The sequence below is a fragment of the Nipponia nippon genome, unplaced genomic scaffold (assembly GCF_047370975.1).
Source record: "Nipponia nippon isolate SJK-2023a ecotype South Korea unplaced genomic scaffold, ASM4737097v1 scaffold_8, whole genome shotgun sequence".
Taxonomy (NCBI): Eukaryota; Metazoa; Chordata; class Aves; order Pelecaniformes; family Threskiornithidae; genus Nipponia; species Nipponia nippon.
The window spans coordinates 41,193,937-41,214,329 of NW_028262402.1; the positions used below are offsets into that span (position 1 = coordinate 41,193,937).

Below are 20,393 nucleotides of genomic sequence, written 5' to 3' on the forward strand. Positions count from 1 at the left end.
TACTGCTGACAGCGGAAAAGGGACACTACTGAGCAGAGTGCCAGAACTGGTCCGCACATTTCTGCACATCGTTTGCCTGACAGATATTATGGGCTGGTACATACTTTAACTAGATTACTGATTGCCACTGCTGTAAGTGAGAATTGAATAAGGGAGGCATCTTTTCTTATCAGAGCATCAGCAGAGTTTGCATCCTTACACTGGTCTTTCTCAGAATGGCCTCTGTCCGTCTGGGGCTCAGTGGCCTCTCTTTAACGTGGTAATTTATTCTTATCTCTTCATTCAGTGAATGTCGAAGTTATTTTCACTGCATGCCTGGCTGCTGTTTTTCTCAGCAGCAAAGCAAGGAAATAGTAAGTGCAAATGCGTGGAAACAACAGTTACAGTTATCCTGACTGGCTTCTACACTGCAGCAAATTCCCGTACCAGGGGAGTGAGGAAGGGAGAGAGGGGGAGAAATCATAAGAAGTAAACACATGAGCACTTTATGAGTAGTTTGCAGTTAGCGTTATGATGATAAGCACAAATGTGCTTTTATGGTCATGTAATAACATTGGTCAGTGTGGACAGGCCTTCACAGTAAGCGTTTCCTGTACTGCACTTAGCAACTTTACGTGGAGTTGCATGCCATCTGACACCAGGAAGGCAAGGGACTGTCAGGACTACTGTTTATCATTCATGTATGTGCACACTGCATGCATCTGTTCAGAACTCATTTGTGGATGATAATGGGGATGCTGTGAATATGCTTTGATTAATTTGCTTTATGTTTTTCATATTGTGTGGTTGAATCAGTATCCATCAGGACAACAGTATAAGTGAGATAACAGCTGACAAAAAACAGTTTCACAGTCAAGACTTTTTTTAAAGTCTCTGTTTTATTGGTTTCAGATATTATTTTCTTTTGTCCTTTTTTTTTTTTTTTAAACCAGATATGTCTGGATTGGAATGTGAATTTGTTCTCTCTCTCTCTCTCTCCCCCCCCTCCCCCTTTCTTTCTCTTTTCTCCTCTCTTCTCTCTCTCTCTCTTTTGTGATCTCAATTTAGCAAAAGATTAGAAAGCTGATCTTATCACAAGGTAAGCTCAGCCTTCCTAAGTGCAGTGTGGGGATATGCATAATTACACTTCTGCGCCTCAAAAAAGCAATGGTGCTATAGTTGCTTGTGTGAAAGGAGTATTTCCCATGTGGGAGAAAAACAAGGAATACTCTCCACTTTTTTCTGCCCTTGCCCATACCTCTCAACTGTGTCTCATTAGGAGAGAAATTTTCCATTCTAGACCCCCCCCTTACTGGAATAATTGCATCCCAAGCAGACACGATTCAATTAAACAGCAGTTCAGTATCAGTTTTATGTCAGAGAACAGTTTACCTGCATTTGCACGTGAGTGGGACGAATCGCTCCTATTGCTGTTTTCTTTATTTATTCCCGTAAGTTGCGTGCAACAGATAGACGGATCGCAAAGTAAGTGATAGAAAATTACAGAAATTAACTCCAGAGCAAATTAATCTTCCTACATTTGCATTTTCCTTATTTATCTGCATTATATTGCTGTACCATGTTTGGGACTTCAGCTGGTTGAGAGGTATGTTTCAAAGGGTTTCTAAAACAAAAGCTTCCAATAAGGAAATATTGCTAATAGCTATTGTTCCCTTTCTCCTTTTTTTGTTACTATAGGACTTGAATGTCTGTAAAATATTTGATCATTGTTATGTCTTCCCATGCCAATTTTATACTTAGTGCTTTTTTGCAAATTAAAGTATTCCTATGTTAAAACTCTCTCTTTCTCTCTCTCCCTCCCCTCCCCCCCCCCCCCCCCGCCTTCTTTCTTTTCCCTCCTACATTTGGGCTCTGATCTGCAATTTATAATGGGCAGACAGACTGGTGAGTCTGCATGTTGTAAATTGCGGGTTTGGGTCCTTAGCTTGCAAAGAATGTTATGCAGTAGAACTTCGCTAATTCTTTTTTTACTGACTTGAAAATCCAGTCACCCTCCAAAGAAACTGAATAAATAGTTGTCATTTCCTCAGCAACGGTGCACATTCTGAATACTGAACCCTAAAGTTTTCTAATACTGAAAACTTTATACTGATTTCTTATTATTAAGCACTTCAACAAAACAAGCATGTTTTGTGGTCAGAGGTCTTTGATGTCTGTCATGTTTGTTGGTTGCATTGTTACTTCAGAAAATGCAGTTTTTCAAAGAGGGTTTCCTGACACTACTGCAAATCAGTGAGGTTCTACTGCAATGGATGAATAAAGCCAATGTCAAAAGTGGAGAGTAGAATGCAGTATTTAAAATAATAGGCTATTTTACACAGTTACCAACCCAAAGGCTTACATTGTTTGCAAAGGTAGAGGTTTATTTGTTAACAAAGGCCCAGATCCTGTAAAACACTTGAGAATATTTTAACTTGCAGCTCTTGGGATCTGGCCCAAAGACCACTGACGTCAGTGACAGCTTTTCCTGTGTCTCTTGAGCACCCACAGTGACTTCAGCACATACCTAAACCAAAGCCCATGCTTAAGTGTTTTGACTGATTTGGGGCAAAATTCGCATTGCTATTAGTAGGGGTTTTTACTGGAAATTACACTGCTTGGGTCAGTCAGCACTGCATCAGACGCAGTACTGGGAAGAGTACAGGGAGGAGCACCAGTGCCCTCCTAGAAGGATGGAACCAGTGACTTTGGCTAAGATTTTCAGAAATTTACATATAGATTTCAGAGACTTGTTCTCCTAAACCCTTCAAGTCTTCTCCATCTTGGTTTGGCCCAATTCTGAATCCCTTTATTCCAGAATTAAATTATCAGAATCAGGACCTCTGACTATATATCATTCAATTACCTTCATTTTTTTCTTCTCCTGTATTTCACTTACACAGTTATGTGAGTACATATATGTATAAAAAAATATATTTATATGTATGTATGTATAAATATATATGGATATGGATCTAGAGATAGACATAAATACAAATACACAGAGATATTCCATATATTAATAATACTTTCTCTTGAAGCAAGGCTTTTAGGAAGGCCAGCAGGGATTCAGGAACCAAGAAGAGCATTTTGCATTTTCTGCATTTTCTGCTAGTGCAATTTATTATTTCATAAATATCAAATAAAAGGGCTGTAGCTGCTGCTGGGGACTAATGTTGAGGAGCAGTAGCTGAAAAGAAAAACAATAGGGGGGGGCGTAATTTGCTTGGTTTTCTTCGGTTTATGTTGCAATTTGTTCACTTATAACAAGACTGAATTTTCCAAGAAACATGGATAGGGGCTATTTTTATGATAAATTATGGATAAATCAGAATTTGGATTTGGTGCTTGATGACTGTATATTTAATCAAATATACTGTACATTTTTCCTTTTCTCCCTTCCTTCTTGCTTTCCCAGACACAGTGCTAACATAAACCTGCACCGTAAACTGTTGACCAAAGAACTGGATGACATGGGCCTGGACACCTCACAGCCTTCTCTTAGTAAGGACCTCCGCGATGAATTTTTGGTGAAGATATATGGCGCTCAGCATCAGATGGGGCTCGACATAAGGGAAGACACCTCCTCGCCTGCTGGTACTGAGGATTCCCATATGAATGGGTACAGCAGGGGCATGTCGGAAGACTATATGGTCCTAGACCTGAGCACCACCTCCAGCATCCAGTCGAGCAGCAGTATCCATTCTTCAAGAGAATCTGATGCAGGAAGCGATGAGGGCATTCTCCTGGACGACGTCGATGGGGCAAGTGACAGCGGGGAATCTGCCCACAAAGCAGATGCCCCTGCCTTAGCTGTAGGTATGGCCACCGATGTCCCAGGATCCCTCATGTTCAACAGTGTTTCGGTGAGCAACGGTGGGATAATGTGTAACATTTGCCACAAAATGTACAGCAACAAGGGAACCCTCAGAGTGCACTATAAAACAGTGCACTTGCGAGAGATGCACAAATGCAAAGTCCCTGGGTGCAACATGATGTTCTCCTCTGTCCGTAGCCGAAACCGGCACAGTCAGAACCCCAATCTGCATAAAAACATTCCCTTTACTTCAGTAGATTAGTTCAAGGATGGACACAGCATAATACCAGCTCTCAGAGAGGGCCCACCACATCTGAACTGCCATATACAGTCTCCCTTTATATATATATATATATATATATATATATATATAAATATACATATATATATAATCTTTTTCTTTTCTTTTTTAACAAAAGAAAGAATCACCAGGTGCTTTTTCCCCTTTGTTGGCTGTTGTTTTTTTTTTTTTTTCCTTTTTTTGGGATAGAAACAAAAAGGTGGGATCTTTAATTTGGGGGGAGAGACCCTTCATGAGAAAAGCAAACAAAAATAAAAAACAAAACCACAGAAAGCTTGCAGTTCTCCCTAGTTCTGTTAGAATGTTCTTGGTCATCTCCAAAGAGACAATTTGTTCTACCCATGACTTTTGCCTGAAAAAAAGAACAAAAAACAACAAAAAAATTGCAAACAAACAAAAAGAGAAAAAACCGATCTACTTAGTTGTCTTTGTGTCTTCTAAGCATTGGGGATAACGTTCTACTAAGCATGGCTGTTACACTTGTATATATATATTGAGCCTTGACAGGCCTATGATGTAAAACAATTGTATTGATGGTGGTTTAACTCTTTTTTTTTTTGCTTAATTTTTACAGTTACATTCAGCTGTTAGATAAGCAGGAAAAATAGATTGCTGGCTAGTTCTACTCATTTATGTTAGCTTTAATGCACATTTTTAAAAGAACCACGGTCTTGTTTTAACTACCTGCTAGATATAAGTAATACAGAGGTGCTGGCATGCTTTACAGTACCAGATCTGATACAGTTTTTTTGTCTTGTACTATTACATAAATCCAGTCATGCACTTTTTCGTACACTACAAGGGGATGTGTAATAATATCCATGCTTTTTTTTTCTTAAACTATTGCCATATTTTCAGTAAGTGTCTTTAAAAAAATACACTTAGGTAAAAGTGGTCTGGTCAGTATGAGGGCATGAATGCCAAACAAAGAGTATTAGTGTTTAGTGTTAATACAAAAGTGCCAACTTTGCACACATTTTGAAAAAAGAAAATGTAGTTATTCACCATAACCACAGTTGTAGTTTTTGGACTACAGAAAAAATACTGGGGAGGGAAAAAGGGTAAAGTGAAATACAGAATTCTTGGTGCTTTTTTCAAGTGCCAATTATTACTAGAAACAATAGTGCATTCTTATTCCTTATATACTACATTACATAAAAGAAAAAAAAACAGAATTATGTCATGTGAATCAGTGGAAACTTTTTTTTTTGTCAAACATGCATAATATTTGGGGATATAAATGCTGATACTACTTGTCACAGAACAAAGATGGATATAATTTTGTGTGCTTCTTACTATGGCCTGGATTTTTTGTGGTGTTTTAAAAAAAAAAAAAAGGAACAGGGAAATAATGTTAACTATGTTGTTCTGTAAAGTTGTCTTTTTTGCAATGGAAAGTGCTGTAGTATGATTAAGGCATGTTTTATAGAAGCAATCAAAAGAAATTAATGGCAGAAGCACTTAGAAGCTCTGAAAACATATGCTGGACTTTTTATTGGGTAACTTTCCCTTTGGATAAAATTAGAGGCCAGAAAAAAAGGATCTCTAGTTGTGTTAATGTTTCGTGTTTCACCCACATGATTTGTCAGAAAATTATGCAAGTCCAAGAAAGATAGCAAGCAAGAGAGCGAGCATGAACAGAAGAGGGAGAAGGAGCAAGCAGTTGAGAAAGGCAGAGAGCAAGAGAGGCTGTCCTCTGAATCTTTTTTGTTTCCGGTGTTTACACATGTTGCTTGAGCTGGTAAACCACGCTGGCAGCCTGAGTTACCACAACATACTGACTAAGTGATGGTATTTACTTATGTTCAGTCTACAGCCAAAACCATCAGGGTGTGTGTTGTAGACCCTTTTCTTTACAAAAACAATAACAAAGGCAAAAACAAACAAACAAACAAATGAAAACCCAAGGGATATTTCAGCATACAATAAAATATTCCTTCAGTGAGAATGTGTTCCTTTTCTGTATTTACTGACCCAGAACATTATTCTTCTTAGCCAACAGTCAGAAATGCTCCATTGTTTCAGCTTGTCATTGTTTTGATTTGCTGTGTATTTTGATTATTCTTACCTTTATGTCCACTTGAGCACTTAACTCCTGTTATGTTTCCTAAAGGAAACTCTGAATATGGATTTCCTCTTTTTTAGTACTCTTTATGCATTTCAGTATTCTTGTTTCCAAAAGTAGGAATCAATAGCTAATAAATCAGTATTTCCAGTTGTAGAAAATAAAAGAAAAATCTTTCTAAATGCATTCTCACTACGTTCCTATGGGTTACAAGCCTCTGATCATTTTTCATTCTGTACACTGATGAAGCCCTGAAAACAGTTGTGGATCCCACAGAAACTGTAAGGAAGACTTACCTTCTGGTTCAACAAAAAGAAACTTTACAGCAAAAAGCTAAGCAGTTTCACTGACTTTTTTTCTTTCATCTTTTTTATTTTTCCTCAAAGTCTCAACTACTTTGCCTTGTTAAATTGAGTGGAGAGATCTGCTTCGCTTTGTTTTATGTTGTGCAAGCTCAGTGTGTTTGTGAGAAAGGGAAATTAGAACAGTAAAGATGCATTCTAAAATACATGGACCTTTGTAGTGTTATCTGTACTGCCCTCCCATCCCTCCACCTAAGCTATTAGGAAAAAGCAAGATGGAAAGTCTAAAAAACAAAACAACAAAAAATTGAGTGATATCTGCAGAAAGAAAAACCCACTGTTTTGTAATATGTACAGTATAAATAAATATCATTTTTAATGAAAAACACATTTGAGGTATATAAATAATTCCTCACTGAATGAATCACTGTTTTGCATTCTCATTTCACTCTGTTTCTGTTAGAGGTCAAATGGTTTTGGTAAACTTGTTTGGAAACTTAAACATCATCAGTAGATAAATTCAGCAGATTAATTGCATTGGAAAAAAACTTGTTTATTACACAAAACAAAACAGGATATTCTAAAAAGTAAAGAAGCAGCGACAAACATCCAAAAAGTGTTAGAAGCTCCGCAGTCCTACTTATGGCATGCTAAACTTCATTCAGATTTTGCTTAAGCCGTGTAGGAGATATCATCTCCGTCTTGTGGACAGAATATTACTCACTGTTGTTTCTAGGCAAATCAAGTTGTTTCTTCAGTGCTGGTGATACTGATGTCAGAACAGTCTGTTTTAGAAGGGCACATACACTTACATTGAATTGAATGGCATTTCCCTCCTTCCTACTTACCATGCATCTCTATGAGAATCTGTATTTATCAGAATTGTTCTTGTGGTGGAATTTGTATCATCTGAAGTTATCTGAAAAATCCTTAAAAAGGTTGTGTAGTAGAAGTTTGGTTTTACTGACAGAAAGTAGCATTTCTGGGTGATCTCAGCAGTGACCCAGACTGCAATAAGCATACGACCCAACATCTCATGTGTCCAGCACAGGGCATGGCTGTAATGGTGTGATGACAAGAGAAGTGTTGTGCAGTTGCTTATGCCATCACAAACCTGTGGCTATCTCTTCAGTTTCCAAACCTGTCAGTCTAAACCTTTTTTACAAGAATTAGACCAACTTTGAGGAAGAGACTCTTCTTTTTACACGGAGTTTGTTTCTCCTTGTTTGATTCTTATTGTTATTGTGGACCCTCTTTCCACATTGTTTCACTGTTTTGTTTATTCAAGGTAGTTGTATTTTTCTGTAAATATCAAAAAGGTTTTGTCTACTTTTAGGAAAAAACTGTTCATACTGAACCTCCTTTAGAAACAGAACTACTTGTCTGGAGGTTGTTAAGCATTTTTCTTTGTTTGGGGGGGCATGTCAGCATGTGATACTGGTTAATCACTAGGTATCTTTTGAAAACCTCTATGAAACAATTTGGAAGGAAAACAGCCCAGTCAAAGCACAAGAACAGGAACCAGGAACTGAATTTTAATACCACTGGTGGCTCCTTCTCACTGTTCAGTCTTGGACACATCACTTACCCATTTGTGTTTCAGTCTGTTAAAATAAGGCTAATACTAACATGATCTTCCCCATAAGGGTGCTCCTGTGAGGACTAATTAGCTGATGTTAGTAAAGAGCTAATTTAAGTCATAAATATTTTTGCACACCTTACAATATTTAGTCAATTTTTCTGAGCTACATCTCAACTAGGTATGTTTTGCTATAGCTGAAATTTTAACTTTGCCTCTTGAACTGCAGCTGGCTCCATGGTGACACTGTAGTCGTGCACACAAAGTATAAGCACTCTGTCACTGAGTCACAACTCAATTTGACAAAATGTGGGCGGTATAGATTAAAAAGCCTATTAGCACTTACACACTGCTCTTAAAGATCTCTCAAAGGCTTTTCATGACTGAGCTCATAAAATTTGAATGTTTCCTAGGGATCTGTAGATACTTTACACAGCAGAAATTCTGCACCATATTTGCTGTGAGTAAACTTCAGTGTAGTTCCTTCCTTCCTTCCTTCCTTCCTTCCTTCCTTCCTTCCTTCCTTCCTTCCTTCCTTCCTTCCTTCCTTCCTTCCTTCCTTCCTTCCTTCCTTCCTTCTTTCCTTTCTTCCTTCCTCACTGCTGCCCACTTCCTTGCATTGTGGAAATGAAAGTGTACTTTCTCTGCCTGTTCCATCACCTATGTGTTTCCCATTCCATCCCCAAAAAAGGAACTGTTTAGGAAACAGAGTCAGGTTCTAAACAGTAAAGTAGCTGCCAGGGGAGGCCAGCACCTCTGTTGATCCAGTCCAGTACAGCTAATAGGAAGTGGGGCTTCAGCAATCCACTTGAGTTTTCCCTAAGTTTTAGTCTTCTCAATTAACATAGTTAAGGATCTAGCATAGCTAATTACATGGAGTAGGAACATGCCTAAGCAACAAGACAAAGAGCTGTATGGGTATGTAGAAAGCTCAGAAACTAACGATTCAAGGTCTGATCTGTTCCAAAGATAGGGACCGTTTACAAGAACAGAGATTTAGTTCCAAAAATTTCTCCTTCAACATGTATATTTTATAATCAAAGTGCTTGGTTTGGACCTATTTTTCAGAGAGTAATTAGGGCTGTCAGCTGCCATCAGAAGACAGGACATCTTTTCAGAAATGTATTTGTACTCAGATTCTGCAGGACATTTTCACGGCATCATTGGTGTCACGGGAAGGAATAAGGGAGGGAAAGTATTTAGTCTCGGAGCACACACATGCTCCTTTAAATTTTTTGTGCCAGTTATGTGAACATAACTATCACTCCTTCTGTCCCCAGAATGTTTTTGTCACTTTTCTCTTTGGGTTGTGTTAAAATAATTAATCTTTGTTTCAAACAAGAAGCAAGGGTGTCTGTACTAAGGGCAAGGAGGCAGCAGGAGTTCTCTGGGGGGAAAAGGTGAGTGGCAGACACATGATGGCAGCTGGTATATGTCAGTTCCTTTTTTTTTTTTTTTCTTGTGTTACTACTTTTCTGCTATAGTAACTCAACAAAACAGTGACTGTAGTGCTACTTTGCTAGATAAGCATCAGCATATCCTGCTGTCGCCACATGATGAGTTGGGTTTTTTTCCCCCTCCTGTAGGGACATAAAAGGAACTCTTTTCCATACCCATTTTTACTTTATGAACAGAGCAACATCATATGATGGACTGAACCTTTCACCCATGTTTGCCCAAGTACATGTCTGTTCCAGTCCCATGGTTTCTGTCTCTTCTTGCCAAGCAGCATTATCACTGCCTTTAAAATGGCCTGGAACAGAGTGAAGCAGCAACTTTTTTACATACACAGTATTATCTTGAGTCTGTAGTTAACCAGTCTTATGTGGCTTGTTTTCTCTGGTCAAGTCATGATATTGAATGACAGCTTTGATTTTTTGATCAAGATACTGAGATTGATATTTGATCAAGATCATGTATATCCTGATACTGTTGCTGTTATGTTTGGCACTGGCACTGGAAGGCGAACAGTTCTGGACCACCAATGGGTTAAAAAATGGACATGTTTTTGACAAGTCCTCTGACTTTTGCCAGTATTATTGTTCATTATGATGACACTGTATTTTTTTAAATAGCAGCTGTAGTTGTCATAAAACTATTTTCCCATTCCTCTCCTTTAAAGTGTGATGTTGTAAATTCATGTGACCTTTCCTGCAAAGAATAAATATTTCTTTTTTTATATAAGATCTCAAGACAAGGCTTGGTTTGTAACAAATAGTGGCCCATTACAAAGCAGGAAAAAAAACTGAGCTGAGCAGAAAGAAGCTTCAGTTCAATTTCACCTCATATCTTTCTAATAACTTACTTGTCACTTTATTACCTTCCAGTAATGTGAATGCTGCTGACAAGACTGTCACACTAACAGCAGACAACACCCTCTCTTCCTTAGCCCCAGCTCTCCTGGCTACTTATTGCACTGGCCCTGAAGGGACACAAACTAATAGTGTGCTTTCAAGTTCAGCACTTGGCCATCAAATATAAAAGGATGCGTAATTGCCTGTTTATCCCCTGTGAAGGGGAAATTGAGTATAAGAACTAGGCTTTCCCTCCCCGTTCCTTGACACACACACACGCATGCACACACACATCTGCAGTGAGTGAAGGGAAGTCCCATCTGGAGCACTTCGATTTGTCTTTGGGAAGCCCAAGGCTGCCACTGGCTGCTCTGTCGAGCTATCAGGCAGACAGTAACAAGATGGCTTCTTAACAAAAGGTCAGCTGAGAAATACTGTCTGTGACGGCACTTTTGTGTGCTTATGTAGCAACTAATTGCTTTGTATTGGCATAAGCCATACTGTGCCTGCTAGAAATAGTCATGTGAATTTGCTACAGGTCTTGGTGCCTCAGTTCAGTGGCAAACAGGATATGCAGTCTTTTCTTTTTCTGGTTTAGCCCATTCCTTAGCAAATTTTAGAGAAATGCCATCCTCTCAGGTTCCTACAGTGAATGCCAATTCCAGAGATCCTTTCTGCTGTGATAGGAACATCTCCTGCTGAGGTCAGTGTGAACCTCTGCAAAGTGTTAAGTAAACATATCTGAGACACAATCTGCTGCCCTCATACAAGGAGGAATTTTTTCTGATTTTTTTCCCTTATTTACAAGAACACTGCCAAAAGTATAGGCTCCAGAAGCACTTCTCAGATGAGGCCATCGGGAAAGAGAGAGTGTGACAGTGAAGTAGCTTGGGATCACATGCTATGTTTTAAGAAATTCTAGGTGCATGAAGGCCAGCGTACCTGGCTTCAGCCACTCCCCTTCCTTTTTATTGTACGTTGACTGACTGCTATTCAGCAGTTGAAAATTCAAGTAGGCAGAGGAGCAGCTGAAGCGTGCTTTCCTTGCAGGGTCAGCAGTGTTCCCGTGCTGAAATCATGATGCCAGATCCCATGTGTGCCTGTGAGTGCTGGGCACTGTGGGTTGAATGGTGCTGTCGGCCAGTGCAGCACCAAAAAAGACAAAGACAGGTTTCAGGCAAAGCCCAAGACTGGGAGACCTAAACACAGCCATTTTGGGGTTCATTGTTTTTCATATCCTTGGATCTTCATGGCATTAGTGGGCTGCAGCTCCTCTTTGCTGGTTCCGGATGTTAATACTGTCTCCAGCACTATGTGGTAATTTGATGTTTGCTGCAACAGAGGTGATGGTACCCACCATAAATAGGCTGAGACCTTTTACCAGTCAAAGGTCGTTGATCTTTTCCCTCCTTTTCCTTCCAAGAGCATCAGAAGCTGTAATGGTAAGACCAGCAGACAATTTCCTGAGGCCTGTTTGTGTCAGAAGTGTAAAGGCTGAGCCCAGATTCTTCTCCCCTGTCAACTCCATGTCCACGTGGCACTGACGGAGGTGGGAGCAGTCCAGTTATCTGACCTGCAGTGATGAGCTTGAGCAGGCCTAACAGCCTTTCTTTCTGTACTGTTTCTGAGGCTATTTGTGGAAACTGAGGACTTTCTGATCAAAGAAACCATTTGGGTCCTTTGTGTGTGTGTGTGTGTGTGTGAGACAGACAGGCAGAGAAGGAGAAACAGACACAGTGTTAGAACAAAGAGCCTTAAAATGAAGGTTACAAATGGGCAAAATTATATCATTTTCATCACATTTACCTATATATATATTTCCTCTTATGCGCTTAACAGCACGAGAAGCATGAGTGAGCAAATGTCTAATGTGTAGAGAGGTATATTCAGATGTTCTACAGATTTCGTTATCTTCTCCCTTCAAATCTTTAGAGAAAAATATTTTAGGAAAATGGGGAAAAGCATCCAGGGCAATTATATTTCTAGAGAAGAAAGAGAGAGCAAGACTAGCTAAGTGATACATAAAGATTTTATAAGGCATTCGTTGTCAAACAAAAGGTTGAGAATGATCAGAGGATAATGCACAGTTAGGATGGCAAACTCATCAATAGTTAATCACAACCTGTCCACTTCTGTTACGAAAGGCAAGAGGCTGTGAACAGCAGCTCTGGGGGACCAGTGGCACTCATGCACGTGCCTGTCTGTGCCTGACTGGGGGGAACATTGCGCAATCACCACATCCAGCTCAAGACTTTGACACACGGTCCACGTCCCCATCCCTCCCCCACTCCTGTGTTGATGGGGCAGAATGCAACCCCCTCTCCATCACCGCTGTGAAATGGTACGGTAGCCTTCACGAATTGTGATTCTAGGGATGTTCTTAGCATACCTGATGACCTATGGAGTAAAAAGGGTCACTTAAGCTGTACAAACTAAGGTTGATTTCTTCGTTATTTTTCAACTGTACTTTTACATTTGGATTTTTTTTTTTCAACAAACCCTTGTACAATCTTCAGTCATTGTCTTAATTTTCCCATTTTCTTCACCTGTCTTCACCCCTTCTTCTCTCATTCCAAGAAAGTCTCTCATTAAAATTCTGTCAGAAAAGTAACACATCCTCCTGATGTTCTCCATTTTGGAAAGTTTTATGCATTCCATCTGTGAAAATGGTCACCGTTTGTAAAGTGACAAGACGAATAAAATGGCCACTGTTGCGTGTGTGTGTCTCATTTAGCTATTTATAAATATGAAATTCAGCATGCTGCTTTTTCTTGTGCAAACTTTGGTTCCTATGTCATATGGGGCTCCTTTCCCATAACATGGCTGTTTCTTAATGGGCAGCATTTGTGTTCTCAGTTCATGCCTCCTGCCCCTCCTCCAGTCTATAAAAAAACCTATCCATGTTCCAGTGCAATGTATGTGCAACAGGTATGCAAATAAGCTGATGTGAACCCTGAACACATTCAAAAAAACCACAAAAAAACTGGCTGAAGCTCCACACACTTCTACTTACTACAAGCAGGTCACTGCAATCTGTTTGTACCTATGAATATCTCATTGTAGGGGCTTACACCTGTGGCCAAAGGGGTTTTGGAGTTTCTTTGTTTTACTGAACGCTCTTGCTCACTGGTACAGTTGTTGTTTTAACAGCTTTGACTGAGAAGGTCACACGGGCCAAGCGACATGGCGATTTCCTCTGTAGCCGTCTGCTGTGTTTCAGTTCTCCTGAACTGGAAAGATGGGAACCTGACTGGGGGTTCACACGGAGATGTAAGCTGAGATAAACTGGATTTGAACCTTCGTGTATTTGGGGGTCTGTAGGGCCTGGCAGTCACAGAGGCAAAAATCCTGGAAACCCCTTTCTCCATGGGCATGGGGGGCGTCTCACAGCCTGGTTGCCGCCCCCCCGTGCCGCTCAGTGATGCGCTGGCCGCAGCAAGGGGGCTGCTGCGTGGAGAATGGCAAGCTCGCTGCTGGCTCGCAAAGCTAGGCTTGTTCCGGTGGACTCTGTCAAGATGTGTTCCTGGGGTACCCCCCACCCCAGGCATGGGAAAGTGTGGAGTCGGGCCCTGACGGACATTTTTACAAAGGTCCTTCTCTGTTCAGAATAGATGAGGCTTTTTATTTTCACTGTTTGTTCTCAATGTGAGCAAAACGTGAATGCTCTGCTGTCCTGCCTGCAGAACCAAAGCATGCACTATGGAATATAGCTGTACAAGGGGATATGAAAAACTGCATCATGTTGATCTAATAATCGTGACATTGGTAGCTTCATAAATACTGTATGTAATCTAAACAAGTTTTTTCCATTAGTAGTCTGAGGGAATTAAAAGTCCTGTTTTTAATTTGACATTTCTTTTCTTGTATTTTCTGTACTGTAACTGTCCTACAGTATGTCTTTTGCATAAAATGCATAAGGTTTTGGGGATATAAATGGAGTTTTACTCATACTTTGTCCAAATACCTCTTGTAATTTGTATCAAAATTCTTGTACAATTTTTATATTAAAGATTTATCAGTCACTGACCTCTCCGTCTTTGTCTTTCACTTCTTCATTTTTTACTGATTCAAACAATATACTTTTCCATTGAAAGGTGTGTGGTCATGGAAAGATGCTCACCTGGCAAGCTTGCATAAAGCCTCTTCCTGTTTGAGAGCCACAATACTACATTTAAGAGATTTGCGTATTTACCAGAAATTGAATAGGTAGAAGTTTGGGGGGGAGGGGAGGTATAAGGGTTTTTTTCCCTGACTTGTACAAATTTCCTCAGAAATGTCATCATTAGTTTGGTGTCTAGCGTCCTACAGTCTTACCAAGTTAGTCACTTCAGTGTTTGCAAAAAACCCTTAAAATGGACATTGCTCGCACTTAGGTATGTCTGACAGATGAAGAAATTGAAGTGAAAGGTCTTGCCAAACTCTAACTTAGTGTCCTAGCACAGGTCAGTCCCCCTTTTGCTTTTCAAAGCAGAGGCACACAGCTCATTAATCTCAGTGTTTGAGTAAGAACTTTCTCTTTGAAATGGTGAGGACATTGGCCAAACATGTCTCCCTACCAACCTTTGCCTGGTAATCTAGGACTGGGCCGTAAGCATTTATCACCAGAGGATTCACCTTTGAATGCTTGTGATTGGCTTTGTGCTCCACACTGACAAGAACAGGGTGTGGTGTGGGGAGATGTTTTGAAGTTCCATTTGCAGGGCAGAATACTTCCTTTTGTTAAGGAATCTTGTTTTTCTTCTAAGGGACAGCTGTAGCAGCTGGCACAATGTGAGCAAGATTCTTCTGGGGTAAATGCTTTTGGTTCAGCCTGAGCTCTTATGGTGCTAGTTATTTTCTACATACTGCAATAAACAATATCAATTCTACATATTGATAAAGAAAACAAACAGATGAAGAGTTGTCTCACAATAGGATATTTTTGTGCATGGCACTGTGCTCAGGGCATCAAAAAGGCCACGTTACAAGCATATCTGAGTCAATGTGCTGGAATATGATTCATATTAATTCATCCTACAAAAGAAGAGCAAAAGACAACTCAGCTTGCTAGGTGCTGAGCACTGAGGCTCAAAACATGTGGATATGTGCTGAACTTTAAGCACATGTACAGTCCTGTTTAGCTCAATGGTAATGGATATCTGCTTGCAAATGAGCCCTTCTCTAACAGGTTAGCTGGACTGGAAACAGCCTGCTCAGTGTTTGGCAAGAGTCAATAGGACTTTTTTGTTGCCTCACATTTCCTTATCAGCAAAATGGAGGCAACTGGACTCACTACCTGAATGTAGGGGTGGGGGTGGGGAAAGAAAGGAATGTGAAGGCAAATTAACTAACATTTGCTAACTGTGAACTGTAAGTCTGAGGAAAGTGGTTGGTTGGTTGGCGGGTAATACATACAGTTTGACAGATTTAGTACTTTCCTAAGCTGTCACCAGGTCTATCCTTTTGCAGCCCTCCCAGCATGACCAAGAGCCAGTTTTCTGCAAAACATTTAGCTCTAAAAACAGAACTTCACCTTCCAGTTCAGCTTCTTCCCAGATTTAATTTAGTCTGTGTGTTGAGAGCCATGAACCATATAGATACAAGACGTCTGCCACTGGTCCACTAACGAAAGGCTTGAGAGAGTGTTTATTCAATTTCTCTGTTTTTCATCAGTCTGACATGAACAGCCCAATAAGGAGCTGAATGCCTTTAATCTGTTACTGACTTGCAGTTGTTATCTTCTTGTCATTAATTTACATACCACCCCTTCCCTTCCCTTCCCTTCCCTTCCCTTCCCTTCCCTTCCCTTCCCTTCCCTTCCCTTCCCTTCCCTTCCCTTCCCTTCCCTTCCCTTCCCTTCCCTTCCCTTCCCTTCCCTTCCCTTCCCTTCCCTTCCCTTCCCTTCCCTTCCCTTCCCTTCCCTTCCCTTCCCTTCCCTTCCCTTCCCTTCCCTTCCCTTCCCTTCCCTTCCTTCCTTTCTCCTTCTCCTTCTCCTTCTCCTTCTCCTTCTCCTTCTCCTTCTCCTTCTCCTTCTCCTTCTCCTTCTCCTTCTCTCTCTTGCACCTTCCGTATTCTTTCTCTTTCTCTCTTTTCCTTTCTTTTTTGTCTTTTTCCTCCCCTTCCTTTTCTTTTTTTCTGACTTTTCCTTGTTTCCCCCAAAATGCTGCAAGCACACGCAGCTCTTCTTAATTTCGGTGGGCAGGAAAAAGAGGGAGGAAGGGAAAAAAATAAAAGTTAAGCAACTTTGTGGAAAGTCAACCTCTGTTGAGGCATGTGGTTATCCTCCCATGTTATTAAATGTCATAGATGTGTTAATGTAGTTCTGCATAGAAGCCAAGCATAATTATAATCTTTTCATCTGTCATAACACATCTATAATTGGCATGAATTCCCCTAAAACAATTTTTTTCTAACATCGGGTTTTCGTACTCAGTGCAGAGATATCACCAGGCACCCAGAAAGACCGCTTTTGGCACATCTCTGAGCTAACTGCCTGGGTGAGAGCCAGTCGAAGCACACTGGGCCACTTGAAAACTTGCTGTCTGCTTGTTCACTCCCTGCAAGTTGACAGTATTACAGTAGATTAAGTGCTACTAATTTAATAAAGCCACTCCTACAGTGATGTTGATATACCAACAATGAGCAAGGGGTGGTACGAAGAGAGAGGGATAAAAAGTACATTAGTTTGCCTGAAGTAATACTGGAAAAAAACCACCCTCTATTGATCCTACGTGAGGTGCAGTTATTTTTAAGTCACCTGACTCATGCTTACCCAATCCTTAACCGTATTCATCAGAGACAGTATAATGAACAGATATTGATTAACTGGGGTAGCTGGAGAGATTTCCCAACAGTGCTAGTTCACATTGATAGGTCTCCAATGGGAACACATGCAAGTGCAGCCCTGCAACATAACTTATTGTGTTCTAGGTCCTTCAATTGATTTTGTTTGAAGAAAAAATATACAGTGGCTCTCCCGTGACCTTTAGCTGAAACCTCTCTGTAAAGAAGAACACAAAATGACAGTCAGAGCAAATAAGCATTGCTGCTTACAGTCCTGTCTGTCGTGGCACAGCCGAGGTAGCTATATGCTGCATGTACGCTGTGATCTCCATAGGATCCCAGTGCCCAGCATAGCTCTGCTTTCAGGTGGCAACTTCTAGCCATTAGCAAAAAAAAAAAAAAAAATCCTATTATAGCCTCTCTGTTGCTCCAGTGTTTCAGCTAGATTTCAATTCTCCCAGCAATACACTACTGATCCCATGATAGCTCCTTCCAAGGTGAAGTGTTTCCCACAATGACCAACACAGAGTTTAGTAAAACATCCTGTGGAGGTAATGCCATTGAACTGGTAATGCATCCCAGTGGAGTACTAGTCCCCGATGCTGGCTTGTGAAGAAGCTTGAAGCTTTCTGAGCATTTTGCTGCATGGCAGTCATCAAATACCCCTTTTGGAGTTTCCTGCACTGCTTGGGATTGCTTTCTCATGGCAAGTTCTCCAGAGCAGTATGCTGCTGATGTGGGATCCAGATCCCCATTTTTAGATCCATTCCTAAACACTGTAGCAGTACCTAGGAAAAATATCACCTACCAGTATGAAAGGTGGTGTCAAATGGGATTCTAGTAGTAAGAAAAAAAGCCTCAAAGGAATTTACGAAGGGCAAAATTGGCCACGCCAAAATGCATGTTTTAGAAGTCAGAAGGCTTAGGATCAATGTCAGACTTGCCAGAGGTGAAGCTGACTCAGACTTTGCAAAATTAAAGCAAATAGCAAAATCCTCTTTCACTGGGTAAATAAAATGAGGCCAAGTAACAATATGAAGATACTTACTGATGAAGTGCAGAGGCTTTCAAGATCAAACGTGAGTCCAGGATTTATCAAATGAGTCATTTCCATGAGAGTCTGGACAGCACCAGTGCTACTTCCCCACACCCAATCCAGCCTTCATTTAGAGCTCTGCATATAGTTCAGTTCCCCACAGATGAGAAAGACAAATTCAAAGAAAGGCTGCCTGTGCTTGCAAAGAAGGAAATAGGCACTTTTATGATGGTAGCTTAAGAGAGCCTGGTTTCCATATCCAAGCAAATGACAGCTGAATGGGGAGCATGATTGTGCTGCATAAATATATGACAACTGTGCGGGGTGTAAACACCAGGCGGAAAAAAGAGCTATGTATGCTAACAAGAACAAATGGCTATATGTAATTTTATACTGGAAAGGAGAAACAACTTTAAGTGCTGGAGCAGAGAGATTCTGGATCAGCTCTCCAATATCAGCAGCAGAGGCCAAAATGAGAACTAACCAGATGATAGAGACTGAATCAGTTTATGCAGTGATTTAAAATATGGTTATTTGCAAAAACAGGGGTTGGACTTTCTTTCCATCTTATTTCATCTATACCCAGTGGTGTTTAACTAAGTAAGCAGACTGTTACTTATGTTCAAGGCCCTTTGGTATTCCCATCTGTACCACAGTACACAGTAAATGTGTTCATCTTGTCACCCCATTTTCTCGTGTTTTAAGGAAATATCTAGTCTTTTACCAGATCTGATAGTAATTTCTACTTCTTACCAGCCCTTTCTTGGGCCAGTAAAAGTATCGTTGCTATATGAAGTCCTTTTTCTTTCTTTCCAAGATGATGTTTTTATGCAGCTGCCCACCTTCTTATCTTTGTCTTTTTTAATCATACATTTTAAGATCACTTTATGTTTTCTTGGTTGGAGCATTTGATTTAATTGGTCCAATATATTTTGATCCTCTGTAACAGAGTTTGAATTCTTTCCCATATGCCAGGACGCACAGAGAAATCTGAAATGCTACAATAATTATGAATCATACACTCTACGTTGTAGAGAGTGGCTTCACATTATTGGAATGTGTGAAGAAAAAAACTTACAAGCAATTGAGTGTGGAGGTTATCAGAGCTCTGGGCATGTGCAGTATGAAGTGATTTGAAATTATTATGCCACTTACAAGTTTTTAGAGAGCTTCAGTCTTTCAAATTTAAGTAATATTAAAAATTCAAAGCACTCTCATAATTTCACATTTTTGTGTCCAACAGTTCCAATTTTCCTTTTCTTTTTGTGTGTGTGTTCATTTCAAAATAAAGAATTTTGCAGCATCAAAATTATGTAAAATTTTAGAATTAAAATATCTAAGGCAAAGGACTAACACAAAGACTGTACTCCTCTAGAAGTCCTGTCCTAAGTGCTTCACAGGAGGTGTCTTGCACTGGAATATACTTCAGACATATTCTCATCCTCTCATTGGGGATGAATAATAATGATATACCTTTCTCAATGATTTGGGAAAGGGGCTGGGAGGTACCAAATATGCAGGTTGTCTGGAATATCTTCTATGACTTAAGAAAAGACAAACTTTGAAATTTGGATTAAAAAAAAAAAAAATTTCCTAGCTCCTGGGTTATTTTACAAGATGTAAAATGTTACAGTTGCTGTGTAACATTTTCCACCCTGTTCCCATGGCCTCTGGTGTCTGTTCACATAACTTTACACTCACTGAGCTCCATTTTGGCCTGGGTGTGTTCAACCCAGCCTGGTGAAGGAAGGCTCTAATCAGTCTGATATGCCTGGGAGCTGGTAGGAAACTGGACTCTATATCCTAGACTTGGTCTTGTAATTAAGATCAGAATAACAAAGGTCAAACCCTTGACATCCTACAGCAGTCAATGTCCACTGATTCCAGTGATAAACGCCATATGAATGAAATGTAAACCACAACTGAAGAATTTCATTATGTTATATATACACTGTATATTGGCTTACAGGAATTCAGGTCAAGAGGTGTGCCATGTTTCAAGTTTCTCTACAAATCCACTAAATTCTATCCCAAAAACTCTGTGTTTTCCTTAAGCTGGCCACAGCCCAGAAAAAGCTTTGCAATGACGTTTTTCTTTTTTTCTGCAATGTCTAAGACCCTACAAGTAGACATTTCTAAAAGATGGTAAATTGCCAAAATACATGTGAACCTTGTGTTACTCTATTGCAAGCTCCAAGAGCTAAGCCATACAGAAAAGTCAGAGAAAGCTGTTAAGTCACAAAGAGTATGTCAGAGAA

General features: G+C 40.1%; 1 protein-coding gene across 9 annotated transcripts in view; it reads left to right on the plus strand.

Moving 5' to 3' along the window:
- Window positions 1-14,364, plus strand: part of BNC2 (basonuclin zinc finger protein 2) — a 337,157-nt gene extending 322,793 nt beyond the window's left edge. For 7 of the 9 annotated variants that reach the window (XM_087741951.1, XM_087741954.1, XM_087741953.1 and 4 more), the window contains one exon: window positions 3,398-14,364. In XM_087741951.1, coding sequence (XP_087598077.1) covers window positions 3,398-4,058 — 661 coding nt within the window. In that variant the 3' untranslated portion in view covers window positions 4,059-14,364. Of the gene's footprint in view, window positions 1-1,047; window positions 1,079-3,397 lie in introns of all 9 variants that reach the window. The other 2 variants (XM_087741956.1, XM_087741961.1) reach the window with 2 other exon arrangements.
- Window positions 14,365-20,393: the final 6,029 nt, after the last annotated feature.